The following is a 26,056-nucleotide window of genomic DNA, read 5'->3' as shown; positions in this document are numbered from 1 at the left end:
CATCTGATACAATATAAAACTCTTGTCATCATAGCATCTTTACTGACTGTAAATGTGACAATTTTAAGTAACATGAAAACACTGAAGCATTTTTATTACAAGACAGTCTCATTGTTTTGAATACGACTCTGCTTATCCTATTTGCAGTATCTTATAATAACTTATCATATCTTATCATATGTCTATACTGTTTTTGTTTTCTATGTCCTCTGGTCTGATATTCTTTTTTTTCAATAACCTTTGAGTCTGGTGCTTTTGGAAAAAGCAAACTAATAAGCAAAATGCTCACCGAACTAGGGTCTTGTAAGCTATGCAAAGGTTTAGCATGATTATGTATGAAAGATGTTTTGGATTTTGTCTGTTGCAGAATAGAAGAAATAAAAAAATCTAAGAAAAGCAAAGAAATATCCAAATCTCAAGTAATAAAGTCTCATGATTTTATCTGAGGTCTTGCTTGATGTCATGCATGACTGCAGGATAAAGTCTAAATACATTTATGGTTGCTTGTGAAGACACTTGTTTTAAGCTCAAGTCTTGTTCCTGAAAACATCAAATTTGACCAAATGTTTTTTTCTCTCAATAATGACAGCTTGAATAATCAAGCTTACTCGCCCTCACCAGGAGCCCATCTGCATTTCTTTCGGTTGCTAATTCTCTCTCATTATTCCAGAGATGCCCCTGAAACTAAACCATATTGCTTTCGTCCCTAAACACTTGAGAAAATGGGATGTAAAATGGAAAGGACGCCATCAAAATTATGTAGATGTTGCAATTTGGCCATTCTGTATTGAGTTGCCAATAGCGACCGCTTTTGTTATCCCCATTATCCCCCATCTGTGCGTCAGACATTGTACTTTCACGAGGTTCAGTGGCGATTAAATTTCTGCAGGTTCAATTAAAAGTGAGTTTTGATTGGTTGGATCCAACCTGCTGCTACACATTCAAATGACAGCAAGTGGCATTTAGACAACACTTCCCCTCCATGGGAACAAATGAGACCCAGAGGGCTTCATGTTTTATTTCTCTTCCAGCACTTCAATGACAAAAATACACAAATGTCAAGCAGATCAAATATTTATATAAACATCTTTTTTTTCTGGTGAAGAAACAGGAGCAGGCACTCAGGAACAAGATAGGTCATGCCAATCAATTAAAAAAAAATACTGGACGTGAAAATTGCCTTATCTTAAAAGCACTTGATATTCATTTTACTGCAAGTGAAAATAATATGAACAAATAAAAGCAACCTGTTTCCGTTATAAAAGACATTAAAATTGTTTTCACTATTCAAAATAGAAGATACGTCTTTATAACTTGTACAAATGAATTCGTAAGACACTTACTGTTCATGTACATTCAGACAAGTTTTCAAAGCTACACATTTATATGCACACAGATTAACATGGCGTTGCTTATTTGGGCTTTCTTAGAATGTTAAGGGCACAACGAAGAGAACAAAAACTACAGTGCAGAGAAAAAGGAATGAGGTGACTTTTAGAGAACAAAATTAAGTGTTATGACATGGTTAGAACAACTTTATAAATATATCTTTTTCTCATTTTATGTGTTAATGACTTCCTTAAATTCATTTTCAATAGTGTTTGTCCCAATTATGGTATGAGTGGATGACCAGTGGGCTCCACCACTGACTGGTCCCTCATGCAATTGCACTCTCCAAAAAGCTCAAATGTACTGATGATGAAATGATCTTGTACTACTCTCCTGGCATTTAACCTTTAAAAATATGATTTCTTCTACATTTTTAAGGATCCCTACCCTCAAAACGTGGAAACAGATTGAAGTTTGTGATCCGTCCGTTCATTTTCTGTGGTGCTTCTCCTGATCGGGGTCACAGATGAGTTTGAGAGTCTCTCAGCTGACTTTGGGCAAAAGGCACAGCACACCATGAACTGGTTACCGACCCGTCACAGGACACCTATCGCCAGCCATTCACAGTCTCAGTCACACTTATGGACAATTTAAAGTATGTATTCATTTAACCGAACATGCGTGTTTTTAGAATTTGGATGAAGCACCTGGTTAAAAAACATGCAAGGATGGGAAGAAAACCTCACTTTCTCTTACTCTATAAAAAAGGACCATGTGTGATACCCAGTTAACATTTAATCTAAGCCATTAGCCATCAAATACATTGCTACAGCTAAGTAGATGCTGCTGGGTCTAACCACACCACCTGCTGCTAAAAGCCATTATTTCATCATCATGACGTCGTGATTTACACTGGCTGGCCTCTATGCTACATGTTGGCTCCATCATCATCACTTTTGACATTCTACTATAATGTGCTCAAAAGGGCAGCACTCTGGCATTTTCACAAATGGCTAAGCTATCACCCACATTAGCAGTATTCATTTCTCACGTCATCTAAGCAAACGTGAAGGATTTCACGGATAGTGGGACAATGCAAAGTGCAGTGGAAGTGGTTGAATGGGATCTCCTTGTTGCCCTCATCTTCTTTTTTTTTATGTCAGATGGATTTGCCTCTGTTTGATGTGGCGAGGATCGTGAGGACTGTTGTGCTGTTTATTTTTCGTTGTTGTTGCTTTGTGTTCACTGAGGTATGTCTGAAATGGAATTTATGAAAGGGTCACCGTCAACATTGCATACAGCAGGCAAAGCAATTCCATTTGCAGGAATAGAAAATGCAGTCCATTCCCTCAAAGGCTTTGTCATTCACAGCAGGGCAGTTTATATTGATCCAACACAGCTGGATGGTGGTTTTCCCAACAAAGCTCAGTAGCATCAAGTGTGGACACTTTGAGAAAGATGCCTTCAGAAGTTGCCCTCACAAGCATAATTTGTTTCCTCAAGTTAATTTATTCTTCTTATCTTTTTTTTTAACAATTTTCAGTCAGATACGAAAAGTCAATTTGGAAAATTACTGCCCACTTTCTACCAAGCAGGACAGTTTTCAAAGTCAAATGTTTGTGTCCTTGACATTTAACTTATAGAACTTTGTAACGTACAGTACATCACACCCTATAGTAGATTTTACTTTAGGTGACACAAATTGTCTCCCCTACCACTATTTCAGTGTAGTTCAAGGCTCTATTGTCACGAACAATAGTTCAATTTTGTCAATATACAACTCACTAAAGTGTTAATAAATCAATACCCGCTAGTAAACACCTGCACTTTATTCACTAGCTGCCACAAGCTACCTTAAGAATGGTTGTTACCATGGTTGTGTGTCTGCATGGTATTGTACACATTAGCTGTAAAATCAGTCCTAGATGCCATCCGGTTCATCATTTACCATTTCAAAATGTATTTCGACTGTTTTTGGATCAAATAATGCTTATGGGCTCACCACTCCAGATCAAATAGTGCCGATTGGGTCGTCACTTTGAAGTACAATCATTAGATTTCTACTGAAGTCTGTTTTCAATAGGCCAAAAATACAAATGTAAATACAAATTGCATCATTTAAATTTACCATATGGGTAATAGAACTATCAGTTGTGCATTTGTGGCATTTGCCACTACTTTTAAACAGTCGGCCCACAGTGAACTTTTACCAGAACCCCTGTTCAATTTGACATCGCATTGTCATGACCTTATTTTTATTTACCTTGCGACTGTTGTCCTTTAGGTTAACATTGTCGTACCGAGTTTTTAGATAAGGATCTGGATGCATTTATAACTCTTGCATATCTCTACTACAGCTCACTGACATGAGGAGGCCACTCTTGTGTGCGCTTCAACGGATCAAGGGATTTTCTGACATGTTGATGATGTAGTCAATATCAAGACTTTTAACTATGACACATTCTATTTAAGTGGTCAAAATGATTGTGATCCCTCTGCTAAACTATTTGTCTAGTTGTGTTGATACAGTTCTGTACTGTCACAGTATTACATCAAACCCATAATAAAACAGCTTGTCCAAATGTCGTGCCATTCATCCGTCCTTGTGATTGACAGTCTGGCTCAAAGTGCTCCACCTGCGATACGCCTCACACCATCCATCACAAACTACCCAGATCAGTGGTGAAGAACCCCCCCTCCTTCTTTTTCCTTCTTCTCAATCTGTGGGCCCGCCAACAAACAGCAGCCACCAGCAGCATCACGACACCGACGCAAAGCAACGCTACTGACACCACTTTGGTCTGGAGCAGAGTGTTGAAGGTGAACGTCACCCCCGTGCCTGCCATGCCGATGACGAGTGAGATCACCCCGAAAGGGAACACGCAGCGGTACCAGGACTTTTCTGTGCCACCCGTAGCTTGAGCCAGTCGCTCCAGTGTGGGGAGAGACTCCGGTGGTTTGACTTCTCGCCCCTCCACACTTCCGGAACTGTTTAAATTCTGGTTTTCCGAGTCCTGGGGTAAGGTGTTGGCCTCTCTGCCGTGGCTGCAGTCCAAGTCTGGGTGAAGGACCGGCCCAGGGGGTTGGCGGCCAGAGGAGCACCCCATCTCCAAGCCAGTGTCCTTGGGTAACGATGCAGGAAAGGGCGCCCGTTTGCAAAGGGGATCCTCTCTGCGTGTAGTTGCGGCCGATTGCTACCGGAGCTCACACAACTACACAAGCTCCTTCCACTACTCTCTGTGTCACTCTTATTCTGGTGGTTGCCCTCAATACTTGCCAGGATGTGCCTGCAATTTGAACAATAGGAAGAGATGAGAGCCATAGATTAAAATAGAAATCCAAGGCTATAAGATAACTGTGACTATTTCTGCTGGAAAACACGTTGGAATTAAAGTAGAAAGGAACTAAAGGAAATCAAGAGAACCCAAGCTAGTGATGCGGCTGGGTTATTTTTAGCAACACACAATCGCACACATTTAAAAGCTTCAAACAGAATCCACTCACCCTATTCCGACACCGTCCATCAATGTGTGATGCTTTCATTGCTGCCTCGTAGCACGATCGGTAGGGTACCAGTGTGTGAGTGCGTCTGTGTTGCCATTGTCCGGGGTCTATATAGTCACAGATGAGAGGGGGAGGGGCTTATGGGAAGCGTTAGCCATCTCGCAGGGATCTGATAGGCTTGTAAAGCTGAGAGGTCTCAGGGAGGACGGCTTTGGGTGACGTTAACATTTGAGTGCTCTCATTCAATGGTACAGAAGCATTACTCAACCTGAATATGAGTAACATCAGAATGTGTAGTGGACAGAAATAATTAAAATATTTTTTTTTCATTTCATACTGAAAAAAAAAAAGGATCGCGTTCATTGATATTGCAACAGATCATATAATGTAAACTGTAACAGCAATAGCCCTGGAACTAATGTGGTACTGTATAGCATAACATACAATGGGCATTGATTTTTTTTTTCTTGATGATCATACAAGACACAATAGAATGCTTAATGCTGGTGAAATTAGATACACAGCAAACCCTCATGTATCAAGGGGTGTTATTCCAGAAAACCCCTGCAGTAAAAGAAATCTGCAAAGTAGCATTATATTACCATATTAATTCACTGATTTTTTTCTTTTTCTTTTCTTTTTTTTCTTACATATTGCAATTCAAAGCCAATGTATAATACCGCACATACCCATTGGCATGAGTGACATGAACAACAACCCTTGCAGACATGGCACGAACAGGCCATTTCCTGGGTTAGGATCATTGGAAATTTGCTCAAACTGACAGTCCTGGTAATGTAATCAGAAAAAATATTACTGCACCCACAATTTCTTGACACCGTAAATGTACATTGATTTCAATTATTTTCAATTAAATACTATAGCGGCAGAGTGAAGCAACTGGTTAGCACATCTGCCTCACAGATCTGATGACCGGGGCTCAAATCCTGGTCCCTTCTTTGTGGAGTTTGCATGTTCTCGCCATGCCTTTGTGGATTTGGTTTCCTTCCACATCCCCAAAACATGTGTGAAAAGTTGATTGAAGACACTATGTTGCCCATAAGTGTGAATGTGGGTGGAAATGGTTGTTTGTTTACGTATGGCCTGCGATTGGCTGGCAACCAGTTCACACCCGAAGATAGCTGGGATGGACTCCAACACGCCCGCGACCCTCAGGAGGACAAGCGGTAGAGAAAATGGATGGATGGATAAATTGCATCATTGACGTTGCTTCACCAATTGGCTGGGAGAAGTCATGGTGTTCAACATCCTTTTAAGGCCCACTCATGTTACCATATTAATAACACTTTACTTCCTTGCCCATTAAGTAGACATATAGGAATACTTTCACTGCTCCTGCATGTGTTTTTGCTTCTATTACACACTCAGATTTCATTGCGTGCGTCATCCTCGACGCCCCGCATGGCGCTAGGACCGACTGCCATGTGTGAAATTCCTCCACAAATGCAATATGTGTGGATGTTTTTCACGCCTCTTCCCTTGACAGCAACAGTGAGACACATTAGCCATCCTCCGGGCTCCCCTGAGAGACAGCGACTATAACGTGTGTGTGTGTGTGTGTGTGTGTGTGTGTGTGTGTTTGGGGGGCGGCGAGGTTCTCCAAGCGTGGGTGAAGATTTAACCTGACTTTCCTCTCATCTTGAAGCAATGGATGAATACCAGTGCCCAAATTCTAGTTTATTTCCTCAGGTTCAATTCCGGCAGAACTCTCAGAGGAGCACCTGCTTTTGATGAAAATGTGCTTTTCTTCTATGGAGTGAAATTGCCCAATGTTCACACAAATTACTGTGAAGAGGGGAGCAAAAAATTGACAAGCAGGTGTTTTTGACAATGATTTGGCCATCTGCCCAGCAGTTTTTCCGATGGACCAATACAATTCAGGATCTCTTTCTTTCGTGACTGTGAGAATGGGACTGTTTGCATTTATTTATTCAGCCAATTTTTTTTTTTTTTTACTCAGATTGAAAAGATGTTGCATGCAAAGCAAAAATAATGGAACTGAGTAGACCACACAACTACACCAACATCTAACAGTGGTCGCAGATGACATTTCTAATGGCTGATTTATGTATTCATATAAAGGACAATTTGAACAACCACTGTGAGCATACACTAATGGGGTGGCAGTTTTAATTTGTTTGTTAGTACTTTGGTTTTTGGAACTGGAGGGTTCGCAGATCCAGACCCACCACGAAAAAAAAGTTGGTGGAGAGAGGCAGGTCTGCTTACTGACTACTGCCGAGATGACCTTGAGCAAAGCACCAAACTCACGAACCGTAGCCCTTTGACTCCGTGCGTATCTAATTCTATAAAGTGTGCAATGCGAAAATATACATGACAGTGTATAGTGGTGTACTGTCCCTTTAGATATTCCAATAATTATACTTAAAAACAATTTAAAAAATGACCACGTTTTGTATTTTAACCCAAAAAGACAAGTACATAAAATATGTATTTTATTGTTTGCTTGTTGCTAGGCTACTCTGCTAGACCTCCCACTATCTTGCCAGCCAGTCTATTTTTTTTGGGTGACATATTCAAATTAGGGGGACAAAAATAGATATCACACTGGTATCAGTAGCATAGTCAGTTTTTGTGGTTAATTCCCCAATTGCATGCATCCATCTATAAACTATGACAGCAACAAATTGGTTGGAAATGCGACCCATTGTGCTGAGAGGGAGCTATTAATCACCGTAGACCTTTCCTGTCAGTGGTTGTAGTAAATGGAATGGAATGGGAGGGTTGTTTACTGTCCTTGGTAAAATGTCGTCTTCTTAAGCCTTCAAAACTGTTTGCATCAGCAGTGTTTTCGAGGGCAGGTGAATTTGTGGCCCTTTCAAATGACTTGTTAATTATGATGCAGTTATAAAAATGGATAAGATAATACAGGCCTCCCCACCACCATGAGTGGTCAAATTATTTTCGACAAAAATAATAGTCCTCTTTTATGTTTAAGTTCTCTCCTCATGGCACAGCGAACCTTTTTATTTGCAGTGAGGCTTCATTTCATGAACTGCGACTTACCTATCTATTCCTCTACAAAGAGGGAAACGAAGTACCCAATTACCGATTTTTAACATCTTAATGAACATGACAAGGAATAAAAATGGCAAGTGTGTGCTTTGCTTTCTGGCCTCGTCGCACACTGCACACATACCGAATGAATATCCCTTCAGATCCTTACGAGTCTCCTCCCCCAAACCAGAAGTCAAGATCTGTGTCATCAAAAATGCAGAATTGCTATCTTATCTGTAAACTGGAGTGTTTATGTAATTTTCGTAGTGAGTGACTTGTGAAACACTGACTTAATAGAACTGCCGTTCAGCTCGCCATTGTTCTGTTTTGTGGCACAATTCAAGGATTCACAATTGTAAGTATTGAGCCGGATTCAAATTTAGGATTGTTGACCCTGAAAAAAGAAACACCACCACAGCACAGGAGAATCAGTTGAGGTACATTTTTGGAGACATCTAATAATTCGACCTTTCCTAACTTTGATCAGAAGAGCAGGAAAAATGTTCAAGTTTGTCGTGATTATATGTATGATATAACAAGTAAGACTAGCTACATTGTTGTGAGGAACGTGTGATAAACTCTATGCATGCATACAAATGCATGCAGCTCTAACAACATCCTGACATTCCACATGTTCAAATAATTCACCAACTCAGTGTGACATTAGTTATGCATTAATAAACACTACATTTCACAGGGAAATATTGTTGTTGTTTTTTTTTAACTCTGCTTCCACACTTTGTTTCAAGTACTCACTACCACTCGTGTCGTTTTAGTGAGTTTCTGTCTTGTCTGAATTTTCCCCATATGTTCACCACGTCTTCTGTCTGAAAAAAAAAAAAAAAAAAAAAAGAATTGACGAATTATGACTTTATTTTATTTTTTTTAAAACCTGTTCTTTTCAGTTGCATCACCTTGAAGAGCAGTGGATCTTCATACCTTTGTACTAGGACAGTTTTGGTATTCAACAAGGGAGTTAAATACTCCTTCTGTTCATTTTTGCATTTTTAATTATAATGATAATTATTGAAAATGCAGCCTGACACAAAACGATTTTAAGGGGGGGACAGACTGAGGGACAGAGTGGGGAGGGTGACTAGGGGTGAAAGCCACAGCAACCTTGATATTCGAACATAAGTAACATAAACATTTTGTAGAATTGCGGGTGGGGGAGGCCAAAGATATGCAATTACTAACTAAGAGAATGAGATAAGGATAGGACAGGATGTGGGAAAATGAGCCAGGCAGTGTTATTGGCAGGTGGTGCACTGGGATTTTGTGTGTGTATTTAAATACCTCATGACTTGACAAAACTGACTGTAGTTTTGGAATTAACATACAAATTGTTTTAATTAGCATCAAAATAGAACTCAAAATATTTTTTCCCCAGTGTTATCAATCCAGCATTTGGTGAATTAATGCAATAGATTTAATAATACTGTGACATTAAAGTGGGACTGTGTTCAACACAAACATTCTAAAATAGATATTGTAATGAAAAATACATATAACAGTATTCACTTCAATGTCTATACGAAAAAAAAAAAGTGAGCAGAGAGTGCGTCATCCGTGCACAAAGTTGTGCAATTGACCCCTCCGTACAGGGCACTTAACCACGCCCCCTGAAGTGACGTCACGCCACGTGCGCTGACGTAAGACAAACAGTAAAAATGGCAAATACAATACAATACATTCTGAACTGAAACAGACTCCATGCTTTTGATTTCATTCAAATCAACGATATATTATAGATTCTAAATACAATACATTCTTAACTGAGAGAGACGCCATGCTTCTGATTTCATTCAATCATGCACACGTAGCAATGTTATGCGAGCGAAGAACGTCTCATTCATTTATACGAGACGTGGATTAAAAATCAAATTTAGGGCATATCTTCGTGCAAACACAGTCTGGTTAAGGTTCGGGCGCGAGCCAGCAAGAAATCAATACGTTTGTGCAGTCCGATCATCGCTAAATATCGCTCAACAAAGAATAAGTGTGTCAATCGTTCACACGTAGCAATGTTATGCTAGCGGAGAACGTCTCATTCATTTATACGAGACGTGTACTAAAAATCAAATTTATGGCATATCTTCGTGCAAACACAGTCTGGTTAAGCTTCGGCCGCGAGCCAGCAAGAAATCAATACGTTTGTGCAGTCCGATCATCGCTAAATATCGCTCAACAAAGAATAAGTGTGTCAATCGTTCACACGCAGCAGTGTTATGCTAGCGAAGAACTTCAAATTCATTTATACGAGACATCTATTGAAAATCAAATATAGGGCATAGCTTCGTGCAAACATATGTGTTCCGGTTGATATTAGATGGATTTAGTTGATGATGCGGTCTTCCACAATGTTTGATCCATCGAAGGCATTTTTCGTACTGGGTCTTCGGTTTTGGAAAGAGTACGAATCGAACTCCACCAACTAGCCTTTCAGGATACCTGTCATCACTATTACAAAGTCCGTGACTACACCTCTTAACCATATTTTTTGTTAAATAACCCAAATACGCGATAAAACGCTAACTAAACCTATACTGCACCATTCAATGTTGTCAGAGAAAATGGCGGGAGCAAAAACGGGCTTTGGTCGATGCAGTTCTCTGGCCTCTGATTGGTCAGTGACGCGGATTGCGCAATATCCACGGAGGGGTCAATTGAGTGTCCCTCGACATCCAAGTGGTCACCATATTAGTCGCGTCCTCTGTCCTTGACGTCATCGTCACTTCCGCCGTTGAAAACGCCCAGTGCATGTTACTATGGAAGCCGAACAATAGGGATATTTAGATTTTTCCGACGCCCCTTCTGACACCGAAGCTCTTTTCGAAAAGGACAACACCACACAACCGAGTGAAGTTACCGGGGCAATATTACACTATTGTTTCGAGCCCTCAGAGCAATATTACACTATTGTTTAGAGCCATATTCAGATGATATGCGATCACGGCCAAATCGCATCCCCGTCCGATTCACTTCCGCGTCGGAGATGAGCCATCGCAGCTCATCGCAGCCGGCCGGTGTGGCTTATGACAGAGCCGAGTGGTACTGCTTTAGGGGGGTGTTCACAGACGCCACAGTACTGAGCAACACAGTCGAGCCGGGGCGCTTTATGGGGCGCTTTATGTGCGCACGCGACTGAGTAACGCATTTTCGGCTTGGTTCTTCAGAGCCGCACCTGTCGCAAAACCTGACGCGCAGCCTTCGCAGAACCTGTGACCGCCGAACGCGGCGCCTCAGCCGGTGTGGCTGATTTTCGGCGCCGTAGTATATAAGGAGGAGGTGGAGCCGAGCCATGCTGCTTTTAGGGGTATGTTCAATGCCGCAGCAGTACGCTATGAACACTATCGAGACAAGACTGAGTGAGACATTGTTGGCTGAGCGACGCGCACATCGACAAATTTCATACGCGGATCTTTTGTTACGTTATGAGAGAGACAGATTACGTGGTCCGCGCCAAACTATTATTTTTTTTAGTAGCTGTATGCGCTCATCAACACATTTCATAAACGGATCTTTTGCTACATTATGAGAGAGACCGATTACGTGGTCCACCCCAAACTATTATTTTTTTTTTTAGTAGCTGTATACACCTACTTCTTATTTGGAACCCACGAAGGTCTGGTCCTCTGCACCCGTGCAATCAATTTTTCACAACGAACAGGGTCTCTTTCAAACTTATGAAGGGTAATTCCATTCTCCCGAGTGTTCAAGCAATGTCCAGCAACGCAATAAGCCGGCATTTTGGCTAACACGAAGGAAGAACGAGCTACCTTCCCGCAGGTAAAACTAATGGAAACAAACGAGTCCACGAGGGGGCGCCACTGTCCTATACATCACTTCCTGCTTCTTCTCGAAAACAAATCCCTGAGAGGATTTTCATGGCAGGAGTTACAAAAAGGTGTATACGAAAATCAAAATCAAGTCAAAATCATGTTTTGCGGTGAACACATGGGACCATTATTGGCTGTGGATTTTTCATTAATAATATACCAAAATCATCCATTTCATGACAGACCCACTTTAATGTGCAGTATCTCGCAAGCCAATTATATCTATGTGGCAAAGACAAAAGTACTTCTTCATGACGTGACTTCTGTATCAAGTGAGCCACGAGACGACCTCGGTACTACAACATGGGGAATCAATGACTTACAAAAACTCCAGCAGAGAAGCTGATTGTTGTTACTGTGGCACAAATTCCATTGTGGCATGCTTGTTGTGGGTCTCCTCCTGTACCGCAAGGTCACTCTTATTGACAGCTTCCCTTCAGTGTTGAAAGTGTGAGCGTTCCAGCGCGCCATGGGAGGACGCGCTGACGGGGAGCCTTTTTCTTTTGTGTGTGGGGAGACTGCAGACTGCTGGTCCTCTGTTTACACATGCTTGTTAACAATGAGGTGCTTTGTTTTTGAAGACGGCTGTGCAAAAGAAAAAAAGAACTCACACAATGTACGTACACACTAATGCAAATGGGCCCGCGATTAAAGGAGAAATGCATTTTTCTCACAACAATTTAAAACATAATTACAGTACATTTCACACAGTTTTTTTTGTCAGCTAGACACAGTGCCACCCAGATACTGCCGGGCCAATGGTGAGTATGGATTTCATGACCAGTATAACTAGGAGAGGAGCTGGGGGGACTGCCCGTAAATCCGTCCGTCCGTCCATCCATCCATTCATCCATCCATCCATTTTCTTTGCCGCTTATCCTCACTCGGGTCGCGGGGAGTGCTGGAGGGTATCCCAGCTGTCAACGGGCAGGAGGCGGGGTACAGCCTGAACTGGTTGCCAACCAATCGCATGGCACATAGAGACAAACAGTCGCACTCACAATCACACCTAGGGGCAATTTGGAGTATCCAATTAATGTTGCATGTGTTAGGAGTGTGGGAGAAACCGGAGTGCCTGGAGAAAACCCACACAGACACGGGGAGAACCTGTAAACTCCACACAGGTGGAACCGGGATCGAACCTGGGACCTCAGAATTGTGAGAGCAACGCTTTAGCAGCTGATCCACTGTGCCATGTACAGTTATTGTATGTTGCAAATTTACAATCATGGACACTGTTATGCCAAATACAAATAAAGATATAGGATAAATTCCAGCACGCCCACGACCCTAACGAGAAAATTAATGGATGGATGAAAATCATGTTTTTTTTTTTAATGTTAGCTACTGTGAATATTAGATGGCATTTAGTTCAATAGGCCACTGCAAAAAAAAAAAAAATCCCAATTTTATGGTTGCATTTCAACGCTTTTCCAGCTGCTCCACCATGCCACCCCCATAAAACTATAAATTAAAAAAAAAAAAAAAAACGGTATCACGTACTTGTGAAGGCTTCTGATGCCAGTCTCCGTTATGAATGACTTCAATAAGACAATTAGTAAGTCCTCCTCATCATGTGTATCACAAAGAAACAAAGGTCTTTGTTTACATTTCTGTCATTGTCTTCATTGAAATTTTATGGATCAAAAACACCAGGAGTATCAATACTCGACATCGATAGCAGCGAGTACCTAAAAGGTAGTGGTTTGAAAAAAAAAGTGGTATCAAACGTCTATCCATATATTTTCAATACAGCTTATCCTCACTAGTGGCATTAGTGTACTGAAAGTAATTTTGGTTAAAATTCTAGTTTAAAACTGAAGGTGATAGAGCCATGTAGTCTGTTGCCCCTAAACTATGAAATACACTTTACACTTCAGTTGACATTTTAAAAACTCACTTTACGCAGGCATTCCAGTAAGACTACTTTGGTTTTTATTTCATGAATATGTGTTGCAATTGTGGATTATATGTTAAATAATATATTTAAATATATTTGAAGCACTTTGCGAGTTCTCGCCAGGAAAAACGTTTAACAAACAAGATCTGACTGTTGAATTGATTGGCAGGTACTCCAGTAACACAGATAACTACTACTATACTAACAATACTAATATACTAACAGCAAACATTTAAAAATCCATTATATGCCCCTCCTAGGTTCATCATTGCTCAAAAAATTATATTTAAAGTGCATTGGTGGAACTATTTTATATCGTGTACCCTTGCAGAAGCCTACATTTAGTAAAATGTAGCCTTCATAACTCAACTGAAACCTATTAGCACTGAACATTAATCAAAAGTATTTCTTTCATGGTATGGAATGTGTAATTAGGGGGAAGCTGTGTATAAATTTAATCAACATATTTTCATTTCATTTCATTTCAATCAGGAGACAGAGATCGTGGGTGCGATATCGATGGCTCTAAAATGCCCATTAAATGCACGTTTATTAAATTGGATGGCATGCTTTGCATTTGGTGGCTGCGATGAATGAAAATCAGAAGCAATCGAGAACGGGGAAGACGTCTTGTTGAGTGGTTCAATGTTGTCACGACCACCTGGGCAGCAACATCACATGGCAACAGGTTGCTATGGAGTTGTTTTATTGTTTTTTTTCTGGAACAATTAAGGATTGCATACAGTTGAGATGATTTTGACAAAACTGGTTCAGTGTTTTGCCCATTGTTACGTTTTTCAAAGTCAAAGATGAGCGCAACTCAATTAACTGACAGATATTCTCTTTCCGGTGATAAATATTTGGTGGTAGCAAAATGCTATAACACCACTAAAGTCTAAGCCGTGGTACATTTAAATTAAAACACACTCTTCAAAAGGTCCCATCCTTTTAAAGTAAAACTCCAAGCAAGGGGGTGGAGAATCACAGTGCAGCCCACACTGCAAGCACAAGGGCACTAAAAATGCAGTGGCTTTCTTTGTTGCATTAGCTCTTTAAACTCCGTCTGAACCCACCTCCTCTCGTAGCCCACACACCCACACAACGGAACAATGGTTCTTCCAACCATTTGTAAGGTTGAGTCCCTCCACCTCCACAATCCAAATCGGTATCACACTTCTAAGAAACAGACTCCCGAAAAGAATGAAAAGCCATTCGTTCTAATTGTAAGGGAAGAGCAAGAAAGTCAATTGAGGATAAGAAAACTTGCTAATGTAACAAAGAGACAGTGTGTAGACAAAACAAAGAAAATCTCCGGGATCACTGGAAAAAGTTCAATTGGTGCCGATGGTTTAAAGATGGCATATATTTTTTGTATCCTAATTATAGTATCCCAATACATATATTCTGTTACTCCCAAAGGATGACCATCAGCAACAGCATTTTTTTTTTATTTTCATGTAGCCTCATATGTTAGCACTTCAGGCAATCTTTTTTTTTTTCAGATTTTTAAGCAGGAATTGCCACCCTCCTTTTTAGGGAACCCAAATATATCAGTGATGATCGTTGGAAATGTGAGAATAAGCATTCCTCTCTGTGAAATCAATGCCACAAGTCTTTGTCTTGGAAGGTCAATCTCTCTGAGCGCCGAGAAATCTGACATTTCTCTCATTAGTATTCCCTGACAGGGCTACAACGAAGTTATAGATTGGTTCTCCCAGCCATCTTTTGATGAAACTTATTGTTCCATTATACCTTATCTCGTGGATGCAGGCATGAAGTTGAAGATTTAGATGAGCCATGAGCAGATTCAAGTGTGCATTGATTACACTCTTTTACTAAGCAATTGTATGCATCATACGTCAGTCCTTTTCGTCCATGCCAGCTCACTTCAAATGAATAATGTGCTATTCAACGACAATTTTTTTTTTTTCATAACTGAGATAAGAAGAGCCTATCTGGGTGCAGGGACACAGATGATGGTGTAAGCGGCCTCTTTGGCACACCCGCCGCACACAAAGCATGCTCACATTGAGCTGTTGCCCGGTTGCTGTTGCCAGCAAGTACTCGGAAAGCGTTTGTTTCTATTTTGGGCTTTTCAGGTTGGACCACATCGGCCAATTTTAACAGAAACCATAATCTCGTGGGCAATACTGTTCAGTCTGCTGGCCCAAAAACTACACTGGCTGACAGTTCTAACCAAAATGCTAATATTTTTTTTCAGGAAATTGTATTAATTTATTCTCAGTATATTATCACCGTTTGGCAGAATTTAACCTTGCTGCACTGCCTCCAGTGTGTATATGTTAGAATCGTTTTTTTTTTTTTTTTCCCCAATAAGATATCACCTTCCAAGTGCTGCCAAATCAATCTAATCTGCTCAGGGAATTCAGATTCAGTAGTGCTGACCAAAGTAAATTAAAATGTACCACAATAAGACTGTTTCTGGAACCAATCAGATATAAAATTTGGACACAGGACAATAAATGTCAGAATGTTTCTCTCCTCTGATTGGTTGGTCAAAGCACAACTTGTAACAGCTACAGTGCCTTATGAAAGTATTTGGCCCCCTTGAACTTTTCAATCTTTCGCCACATTTCAGGCTTCAAACATAAAGATAAAAAATTACATTTTTTTTTGTCAAGAATTGACAACAAGTGGGACACAAATGTGAAGCGGAACGAAATTTATTGACTATTTTGTACTTTTTTAACAAATAAAAACCTGAAAAGTGGGGCGTGCAATATTATTCGGCCCCCTTGCATTAATACTTTGTAGCGCCACCTTTTGCTGCAATTACGGCTGCAAGTCGCTTGGGGTCTATCAGTTCTGCACATCGAGAGACTGAAATTCTTGCCCATTCTTCCTTGCAAAACAGCTCGAGCTCAGTGAGGTTGGATGGAGAGCATTTGTGAACAGCAGTCTCCGGGTCTGCCCACATATTCTTGATTGGATTCAAGTCTGGACTTTGACCTGGCCATTCTAACGCCTGGATATGTTTATTTGTGAACCATTCCATTGTAGATTTGGCTTTATGTTTTGGATCATTGTCCTGTTGGAAGATCAATCTCCGTCCCAGTCTTTTGCAGATTCCAACGGGTTTTCTTTCCGAATGGTCCTGTAATTGGCTGCATTCATCTTCCCATCAAGTTGATCTTCCCCGTCTTGCTGAAGAAAAGCAGTCTTCTTCTTGTTCGAGGTGAAAGTTTAGAGGGACAGCCGTGTCTTTTGTAGGTTTGTAGTGGTCTGGTACTCCTTCCATTTCAATATGATTGCTTGCACAGTGCTCCTTGAGATGTTTAAAGGTTGGAAAATCTTTTTGTATCCAAATCTGGCTTTCAGCTTCTCCACAACAGTTTCTTGGACCTGCCTGGTGTGTTCCTTGTTCTTCATGATGCTCTCTGCACTTTAATCAGAACTTTGAGACTATCACAGAGCAGGTGCATTTATACAGAGACTAAATTACACACAGATGAATTCTATTTATCATCATCAGTCAACATTGAATCATTCAGGGATCCTCACTGAACCTCTGGAATGAGTTTGCTGCACTGAAAGTAAAGGGGCTGAATAATATTGCACACCTCACTTTTCAGTTGTTTTATCTGTTGAAAAAGTATAAAATATCCAATCAATTTTGTTCCACTTCTTGATTGTGTCCCACTTGTTGTTGATTCTGGACAAAAAAATGAACATTTTATATTTTATGTTTGAAGCCTGAAATGTGGTGAAAGGTTGAAAAGTTCAAGGGTGTCGAATACTTTCACAAGGCATTGAAAGTTTGACGAGCAAAAATCATTTGTAGCTATGTGCACATATACTGTAAATGCGTTTAATAAATGTGTGGTGGTATAAAGAGGTGGATTAAATCGGCTGAGTCCGCATTGAGGGCTTCGGTACCAAATGCATGTGCCGTCACTGATATTGTTACTCTCCAGTCCTGAGGCTGGTTAGAATTTGCTACATTCACTAAGCTTTTTTTTCACAGCTGGATTGGGCCAGTTTGTTCTCACTTGGCCGCAAGCAGACGGTAACATAATAATATTAAGACTGCATTTGTGATGAATCGTAATTACAGGCGAGTTTAAGTTTAAGATGTTCCCGATGTATTATTTTGCTTGGCGGTGTAAAAATAAAAGAGATTCCACTCAGTTACTTCTCGACTTGCTGTTTTCCATTTGATTATTTGTGAAATTCATGACCAAGAAGTGTTTTTAAAACAAATGTTTACAGTAACTACAATCTTTTTACTGCGTAATCTGAGGGCCGCAGGAACTCACATTGGAACAATGGGATTAGACATGCACGAATTCTAATCAATGGTCCAAGCCATTGATGTTTTTACAATGTATTTTTTTTCACCCAGACATCAATGATGAGTTGATGGGTCCATTGGTATTAATGACACCCATTAAAAACACGGTGACTGAATGCAAACCTACGGTATCTTGGAATAACTCGATGGAGGATGAGTGTGCATGAGGCAGGTCAGATGATGAGTCATACTCGCAGTGAGCTGTTTATTATAGACACATTGAATAACTCTGCATGTGCCCAACTTTTCTTTTGCCAATCTGCACCAAAATAGACGGCTCGCAATGACATAATAAAAGAACTTGAACAGATGGGAGGGAGCAGCTTCCGGGAGGGATAAATACATTCCATCCAAGCCCCTCCCCACTCAAGGTATTCTATAGAGCTAAATGGAGGCCTGCAACAATAATTCATTGTGTCCGTAGCGTTAGCATCTCAATCAGTCTGTCCTGTTTATGTGTGGCTATTAAAAATAGCGACTATATAATAATCTCCTTTATCCCTGTAAACCCAAAATTCTACTTCCTCAACTAATACAGTCACCACACTACAGGGCTTTGATTTTATTCCCTTACTTGAATACAAAATTAGATAGCATAACAACAACATTGGCCTGTAATGTTGCTTTATGTGTTTTTGTGCTGTTTTTGTCACTAAGTGTTTGCGAACATGCACATCTTCTGCACAAATCGACCGCACACCGAGCGACGTGGCACAACACGACTCTTTTTACTCAATGCGAATGGTCGGGGGCTAGCGTTGCTGCCGTTTGAAATTTTAATCTCAAGTGTCGTGGCGTGTCACCTGAGCTATCATAATACAACGATACAGTATGTTTATTATTTTTTAGAATCACAGATAACTATATTTCATATGTACCTGTGGCTAAAAACAAAGCATTTAACAATTGTGCTTTCTTGTTCCAATAGGAACACTAAGGGACACTTTTTGTTTTTTTATAGCAAGATTATGCAGTATCTAGGAGGGCCTGCTGTGCAGGTGGAAGCCACCAACTGTATTTTTCTTGCTGTTGTTCAGTTTATACACTAGTGCAATGCCTTATGGCATTATTCAATTGCATCTTTTATGTTTTTGTTCAAACAGACTTTGTTCTGCAGATGTGAAAAAAAAAACACACAAGCAGAGCAACTTCCTTTGTTATATAAAGTCTAAATGAGGAACAGTATATGACACTTTTTTTGACTTTGTGTCTTACCAAATAAAGAATGAATTTATTGAAACTGCCTGTTTCTGTGCTATTTATCCATGCGTGTTTTCGACATGTCTTACACGATTAAAACGTTGCACTCTGATGTGCTGCTTGACAGGCTGCTGGTGTTTCGGCGTGCATGTGGTCATCTCTGTCGTTACCCTTTTCTCCTCACCTCAATTTATTCAGCCACTCAGTGCATCTATCTTCACGTGTAAACATATCCCTTAATTGCGATTCTCTGTTGTACTACATGTAAAAATGTCAGTCACTAAAGTTGCATCAAACCTCTATTTTTCTTTTCCAGCTTTATTTGGTGGTTGTTGCTACAGACCCACATTTTGGCAAGTTACCCCCCCCCCCAATATATTCCCCATTGTTTAAGAAATAGTTTATTGCACTATGACTCGAAACTGACTAAGCAAACCCACAAATCAGATTACTGCTGTGAAACATCCCATAGTCTAACCACGTGATGGCAGCAAAGCTCTATCAAAATGCTAAAATTGAACCTAGTCCTGCTCTAATCAAACCCACCATCGTATTTACAGATGTCAAAATTTTGCTCATGACAGGGTATATAAGTTTTCACAATTATTTGCAATGTTGAGAGTGTGGAGGAACATTAAAATGTTTGGCTTGTGTACTTCATTCATTTCATTCATTACTAAAAAAAGGCTCTTCTCATGCTTTATGATGTCAGATGCAGCAACTACAGCAGTGTGGTTTTAAATATATGCACTTGTTGACATATCTTCTTATTTCAGCCAGCAATGGGCCATCTCCTCTCCTGGGGGTTTCTTGTCCTCTTTTTCTTCTTTAAGATTGCCTGGAAGTTGCCAACTTCCCAGCTGGTCACCATTGAGCCTCCCTCTAAATTTTCATCTTCTCGCTATCCCCAGGTTCCTACCTCCACTATGAACCTGTGTTTAATACAATTAAAAAAGAAACAGAAACAAGCTATTTATGTCCCTTTGGACTTGCAACTGGTTGCAACTCAATGGAATGATGAACACAAGTGCACGTATTGATGCATTGAGCATTATGCCGGGTGTAAAAAAAATAATAATAAAAAAAATCTCTGAGTCATTGATTGGGGGAGGTGGAAAGATGTTTCCAATTGGAGAATGTAAGTAGTCAACCCTTCTTCCTCTCAAAACAACAACACTATCCTACAGCATGTGTGTGGGGGATGCATCTGAGCAGATGTTTCAACCCATACATTTGCACCTCTCCGCGTTGAATCTGTTGAAAGTTTTGTATACAAATGAGTTCAGTTGTTTAGCGTATCCCCAAAATGAACCACACCTGCAGGAACATCTAATTTGACTAGATGGTGAAATCCATCTACTAACTTTTCTACAGGATCAAGAGTGACAACAAAGATGAGGGGAGGGGAGGGAGGTGAACTTATTGTGGTCCAATAAAACTTGAAATGGTTTCACTCACTAGATTTTATATGAAGGACGTGTCCTAGTCCTTTGTCTTGGCGTGTTGATGTTAATTGAGAGGCGCATGAGAAAAGAATATGAGGCACCTCTTTGGTGGGGCAAAATGAAGGCCCAGAAGTGCATTTCTGGCTTCAAATGTGAAAACGGCAGCACGGCAAACTGGTGGTAAGCATGCCTCAGTGTGTGGAATTGTCTTCGGGTTGGCTCCTTCCTCACACATTTTGAAGTCAGTCATGTTAAGGTAAGGTTAAGAAAAGGAGTCTTGGTCTTTATCTCTGCTGAGGCAGTATTTGGAGAACCTCTTGAAGAATTCACCACTCACACACCCCAAAAATGTATGTGTGAGGCTAGCACAAAAGCAGCATACCAGAAGCTGACAAAACAGTCGCAGTATGACTTCAGGAGAAAGAAGTACACTGTACAAGTGGGCATCTGGTATCAAGGGAGGTAGTGACGCAAAGGTGTACCCCCGTGGAGGTTACGTGTAGGGTTTCTTCGCCAGTTCCTGAGGCAGAACCCTCAGGCAGTGGAACATTGAGGAAGACGAGTCATCTGCAGATGTGGCAGAGAGAGCTTCCAGATGACTCGTTGCTAAGGAGAGGACAGCAAGACCATCAAATTAGCTAACCATCTGGATGTATGCTTGGGTCTGAGGAGCCCCATCTGGGTCACCTGGAAGAGGGTGTATAGCGATGAAAAACCCAAATCACCTCATGGAGCCTGGAACATAGCTGAAGATGCCTACAAATGCACAGTATCAGTGCACATATGTACAAAGATCTCTGATTTTTGCTCAGCTCAGGTGAATCCACTAAATTAATCTGGTTTTAGCAAATTAGGTTCTGTTTTAAGTAAATTATTCAATAACGTGTTACATTTACCTTGAGAAAGAACCTGCAATGCTGTTGCTCGTGTGTGGTAACGTTGCTGGTGACAAAGCACTGTTTGTTCAAATAAGCTAAGTTTAAGCATACACGCACACACACACACATACACACACAGATTTGACTCAGTGGCATAAGTGGATAATGTAACAGAGGCACTTGGATCTGGCCTGGGCTTGTTTCCTGCATTGTTAGTCACTGGAGTGAGATAAGTCAGAGTTGGGAAGGCTCAGGGTGAGGTCTTCCACTCTTTCAAGACCTTAACTCTCTCCTGCCACCTTAGGCAGTCAGAACGCCTCCAGGCGGATGAGTACTGCAACTTTAAGACATCAATCCAGCTGTCCATTTTTTCCCGTGGGGTTTTAAGCAGGGATACCCAGAATCCCCTTCTCCCTAGCTACCTACCTCTACATATAGCTCCACACAGACATTGCAAGGCCAGCTGCAAGACTGGAACACTTTTCCCCTGCTCTAAGGCCTCCCCTGCTGGGAGATGTCCGGAACACCGCACCTGGGGAAGTGTCCAGAACTAGAAGGTATCGGTAGTTGAGTAGATGTCCCTGAGGGGGACTTATCTAAGGTTGAGCACCAATACTTGGCGAAGGGACCTGCTTGAACTTCCAGTAATGTTGTTTTGGTCACTACCCAGAGATGGAGACCAGACAGAATCAAAGAGCAACCAGTAATGGACCTCGTTGATCTTGAAACAACTGAAAATGACTTGAAAATGTTTCTAGGAGTGAGACTTTAATAAACGTATTGTTTGTTCCTGTCTGGGTAATTTGGATGTAGACCATCTGTTAAGCGTGGCATTTTGATTTCAATCGAGGTAACAGGAGTCTGGGAGGTGTCTGAGGACAAATCTCACCATGGATGTTCCTCTTTCTATTGACTCCAGACTCATCTTTCTCTGATCTCTGTATGCTTTGGCAAGACCAACAAAGCACCCCCCCCCCGCCTCCCACCGGTACGGAGCAGCTATCTTCTCTATTCTTGGGATGAAAAGGAGAAAGCTATCACCCAGTGAGCATCCTGGAAACTTCAGCAAATGGTTGGTCCTCCTCTTACTTCTTGTCTTTGAAGTGTTCACTTCCTCTGGACAGCAGGTTGGAGAAGCGCAGAAGTTATAAGAAATATATTTACATCATTGACAATGGATCCTTTCATCCACCCTACAGGAAGTGTAAGCATCTATAGACCATAGTACTGCTTTGATTGCAATGCTCCCTTTGCAATTAAAGATTTGCTTACATTTCGCATGGAGAAAATGAAGCAAGCAAATATGTTGACGCTTGTTGCTGTGTTCCCTAAAGGCCAAGTGTCATCCCTATAAATATTCTAAAATTGTAATGAAAAATACATATAACATTATTCACTGCAATGTCTATGCGAAAAAATAAATGTGAGCGGAGAGCGCGTCATCCATGCGCAAAGTTGCAGAAGTGTCATTCTACGACATCCAAGTGGTCGCCATATTGGCTGCATCCTCTGTCCGTGACGTCACCTGGACTTTCGCCAATGAAAACATGCAGTGCACCCTAACTATGGGAAACGAACATACCCCTTCTTACACAGAAGTTCTTTCGAAAAGGAAAACAGCACAAAACTGAGTGAAATTATCGGGGCAATATTGCACTATTGTTTCGAGCCATATTCAGATGATACGCGATCATGGCCAAACCGCCTCCTGTCCGATACACTTCCGCGGCAGAGATGAGCCATCGCAGTTCATCGCAGCCGGCCGGTGTGGCTCATTTTCGGCGCCGAGGTGGCTTATCACGGAGCCGAGAGGTGCTGCTTTAGGGGGTTGTTCACAGCCGCCGCAGTACGCGATGAACAACAACGTCGAGCCGGGGCGCTTTACTGCGTTGTCGTCGCACGCGGCTAAGTGAGGCAGAGCCGAGCCGTGCTGCTTTAGGGGGTTGTTCATAGCTGTTGGAGTACGCGATGAACAACGCCGTCGAGCCGGGGCGCTTTACTGCGATGTCGTCTCACACGGCTGAGTGCTGCATTGTGGCAGTGTTCTTCAGAGCCGTCGCCGTGTGGGAGCCCGTGCGCTTCGCTGGCGAAGCGACGCAGCAGCCCAAAGCCGTCCGACGCCCACATCGACATATTTTGTACGTGGAACTTTTGTTACGTTATGAGAGACAGATTACGTGGTCCGCCCCAAACTATTATTTTTTTTTAGTAGCTGTATACACACCTACCTGTCATTTGGAACCCACAAAGGTCTCGTCCTCTGCACCCGTGCAATTCATTTTTCATGATAAACCGGGTCTTTGCAAACTTATGAAGGGTTAATCCATTCTTCCGAGTGTTCAAGCAATGTCCAGCAATGCAACGAGCTGGCATTTTGGCTAACACGAAGGAACAACGAGCGACCTTCCGGAGGTAAAACTAATGGAAACAAACGAGTCCACTTGAGGGCGGGTTTGTCCTTTACGTCACTTCCTGCTTCTTCTCGAAAACAAATCCTCCGAGAGGATTTTCATGGAGGGAGTCACAAAAAGCTGTATACGTCAAAACAAGTTTTGTGGTGAAAAAACAGATGGGTCCATGTCGACTGCCGTTTTTTTCATTATTACCATACTAAAAATCATGCATTTCATGATAGTGGCACTTTAAAAACAATATGTTATTCTCAAAATTATTTTTCAAGAAAAGGACATCATAATCCAAAATCATATATTGCACTGTAGAAGAGGTTTTCTATAACTACTTTGTGTGCTGTGTGTACATCAACCAAACCATTCAAGCTCACATTCACACCTGTGGAAAAGGTACAGTTCCTGAAAAAACAAAAAACAAAAACAACAACAAAACAAACAAACAAAAGTACAGGGAGAACATTCGAATGCCACATGGAAGGCCTAAAGTTGGATTTGAATCTCCTCTGAACTGTGAGGCAGACGTGCCATTTCGTCACTCTGGTGACCACGTATATGCACGTCACATCCAAGTTGATCTTATCTGAATGATAATTTAAAAATTCATGTGCCAGAAGCAAAATATGGTTTCTAGATGTTTGAACAACAATTGTAGTTGGTAGAGAGCAGACAAGACGCTTTTAAGGTTGTGGTAGTCTGGGCCAGATCTGTCATTGTTACTCTTGCTTTGTAAAGATTACAATAAAATGAAAGGTTTTTGGTAGCAACACGAAAAAACATTTCTCAGCAACATCCACATATAGCTTTCCAAAAACACACTTCTGTAGCTTGTTCTTATTGTTTTCTTGTCTAAAAAAGCTGAATTAGTGACATCCCGGGTGTGGAACTGGAGTGAACGTACTGTACATTGTGCACACAAAGTGGTATCTGTGAGAGGAGGCAAAATGAAAATAAGGCTTTTATTGTGTAATAGAGTGACTGCCGCCAATACAGGGCAAAAATAGAAAACATAATGGGATCCACCGGGGTTACACAACTGGTTGTGGTTATCCGACTTTACATATGTTATTAACTTCAGTGGAGTTGCCACAGCCAGGCGGTGTCAATTGGTTTGACGTCAGAAGCAGAGTAAAGGGCGGGGGTGGGGGGTGAACGTTTACCAGGATTTAGTTTCAATGGAGAGAAAGAAAATAATGCAAACTGATAGAAACAGTGCATTTTCTATTTTAGGTAAAAGCCATGGAGGAGTGTCGCTATGGAAAGTAAACGTAAAAACAAGCATTTGCTCACAATTATCTGGCAAAGTAATAAAAACAGGTCTCTCTGCAGAACAACATTACTATTTTGCTAATGTTTTATAGTTGTAGCTTTGCACATTTTTCTATTGATGGGCAAATATGGACCCTCAATATTAAGTAGAGATCAAATAATGGGATTTCCCAAAAATGAAGAAAATATTTTCCTGTTTACATTCCAAAAAAATCACTCGTATTGATGTATTTTCAGTCCTATACTGGAAAATAAAGCAGTCAAGTAAAGTACAGGTACCAAAAAAATCAAATATGACAGCTAAGTATTTGTGCTTTGTTCCTTCTCATGATTGCCTATCGAGCACGTTTTTGTCACCAATGGAAAGTTTGAGTACATTTTCGCCGCTCACTCATCCCAGTCCTCAGAGGCACAAACTGCAGAAGGTGTCGTTATGATGATGGGGAAAATTTAAATTCCAAAAGGAAACAAAAACACCATAAGGTTTACTGTCTTGTGTACAGTAAGTCCATGATGGCATGCTCGTATCTGTCCTCAAGTGCGCTTGCACGTGTTGCGGTCCATGTGGATCCGTTTAACCCCTTTTTGTGTGGCACCTTTTAACCGGCGAACCGCTGCAGTGAGATTCCACTTAACGCCACATTTCCTGTTCGCTCAGCTGCATCCGCGCAGCTGGAGGCAACTGGGCAGACACACACCCAGTGCACACCTCATTACGGACACCCCAACTTCATTGATAAGAAGTGCGTGTCATACAACTTGTACTTGTAGAAGAAATGGCATTCTCTGCTGCTTAATATCTTTGGCTTATGCATTCAATGTTAGCTCCCGCAACTAATGATTTCTCATTTGTTTTTGCGCCACTGACAGTGAAGAGGATGCGTTGTGCTTTGGTGAGCAGATGGCTTATCCATTGCCGGCGTTTCAGTCAAA

At 41.2% G+C, this 26,056-nt stretch overlaps 1 protein-coding gene across 1 annotated transcript; it reads right to left on the bottom strand.

Moving 5' to 3' along the window:
• Positions 1-988: 988 nt before the first annotated feature.
• LOC133495657 (transmembrane protein 100) lies at positions 989-4,905 on the bottom strand. The gene is made up of 2 exons (XM_061810553.1): positions 4,834-4,905; positions 989-4,616 (listed from the first exon to the last, which is right to left on the bottom strand). Exon 2 carries the CDS (start codon positions 4,434-4,436, stop codon positions 3,990-3,992), a length of 447 nt encoding a protein of 148 aa, XP_061666537.1. The 5' UTR covers positions 4,437-4,616; positions 4,834-4,905; the 3' UTR covers positions 989-3,989.
• Positions 4,906-26,056: the final 21,151 nt, after the last annotated feature.

This window comes from Syngnathoides biaculeatus, chromosome 22 (assembly GCF_019802595.1).
Source record: "Syngnathoides biaculeatus isolate LvHL_M chromosome 22, ASM1980259v1, whole genome shotgun sequence".
Classification (NCBI taxonomy): domain Eukaryota; kingdom Metazoa; phylum Chordata; class Actinopteri; order Syngnathiformes; family Syngnathidae; genus Syngnathoides; species Syngnathoides biaculeatus.
The sequence above is the reverse complement of the archived record's forward strand: the minus strand, read 5'-3'. Positions and strand labels throughout refer to the sequence as shown.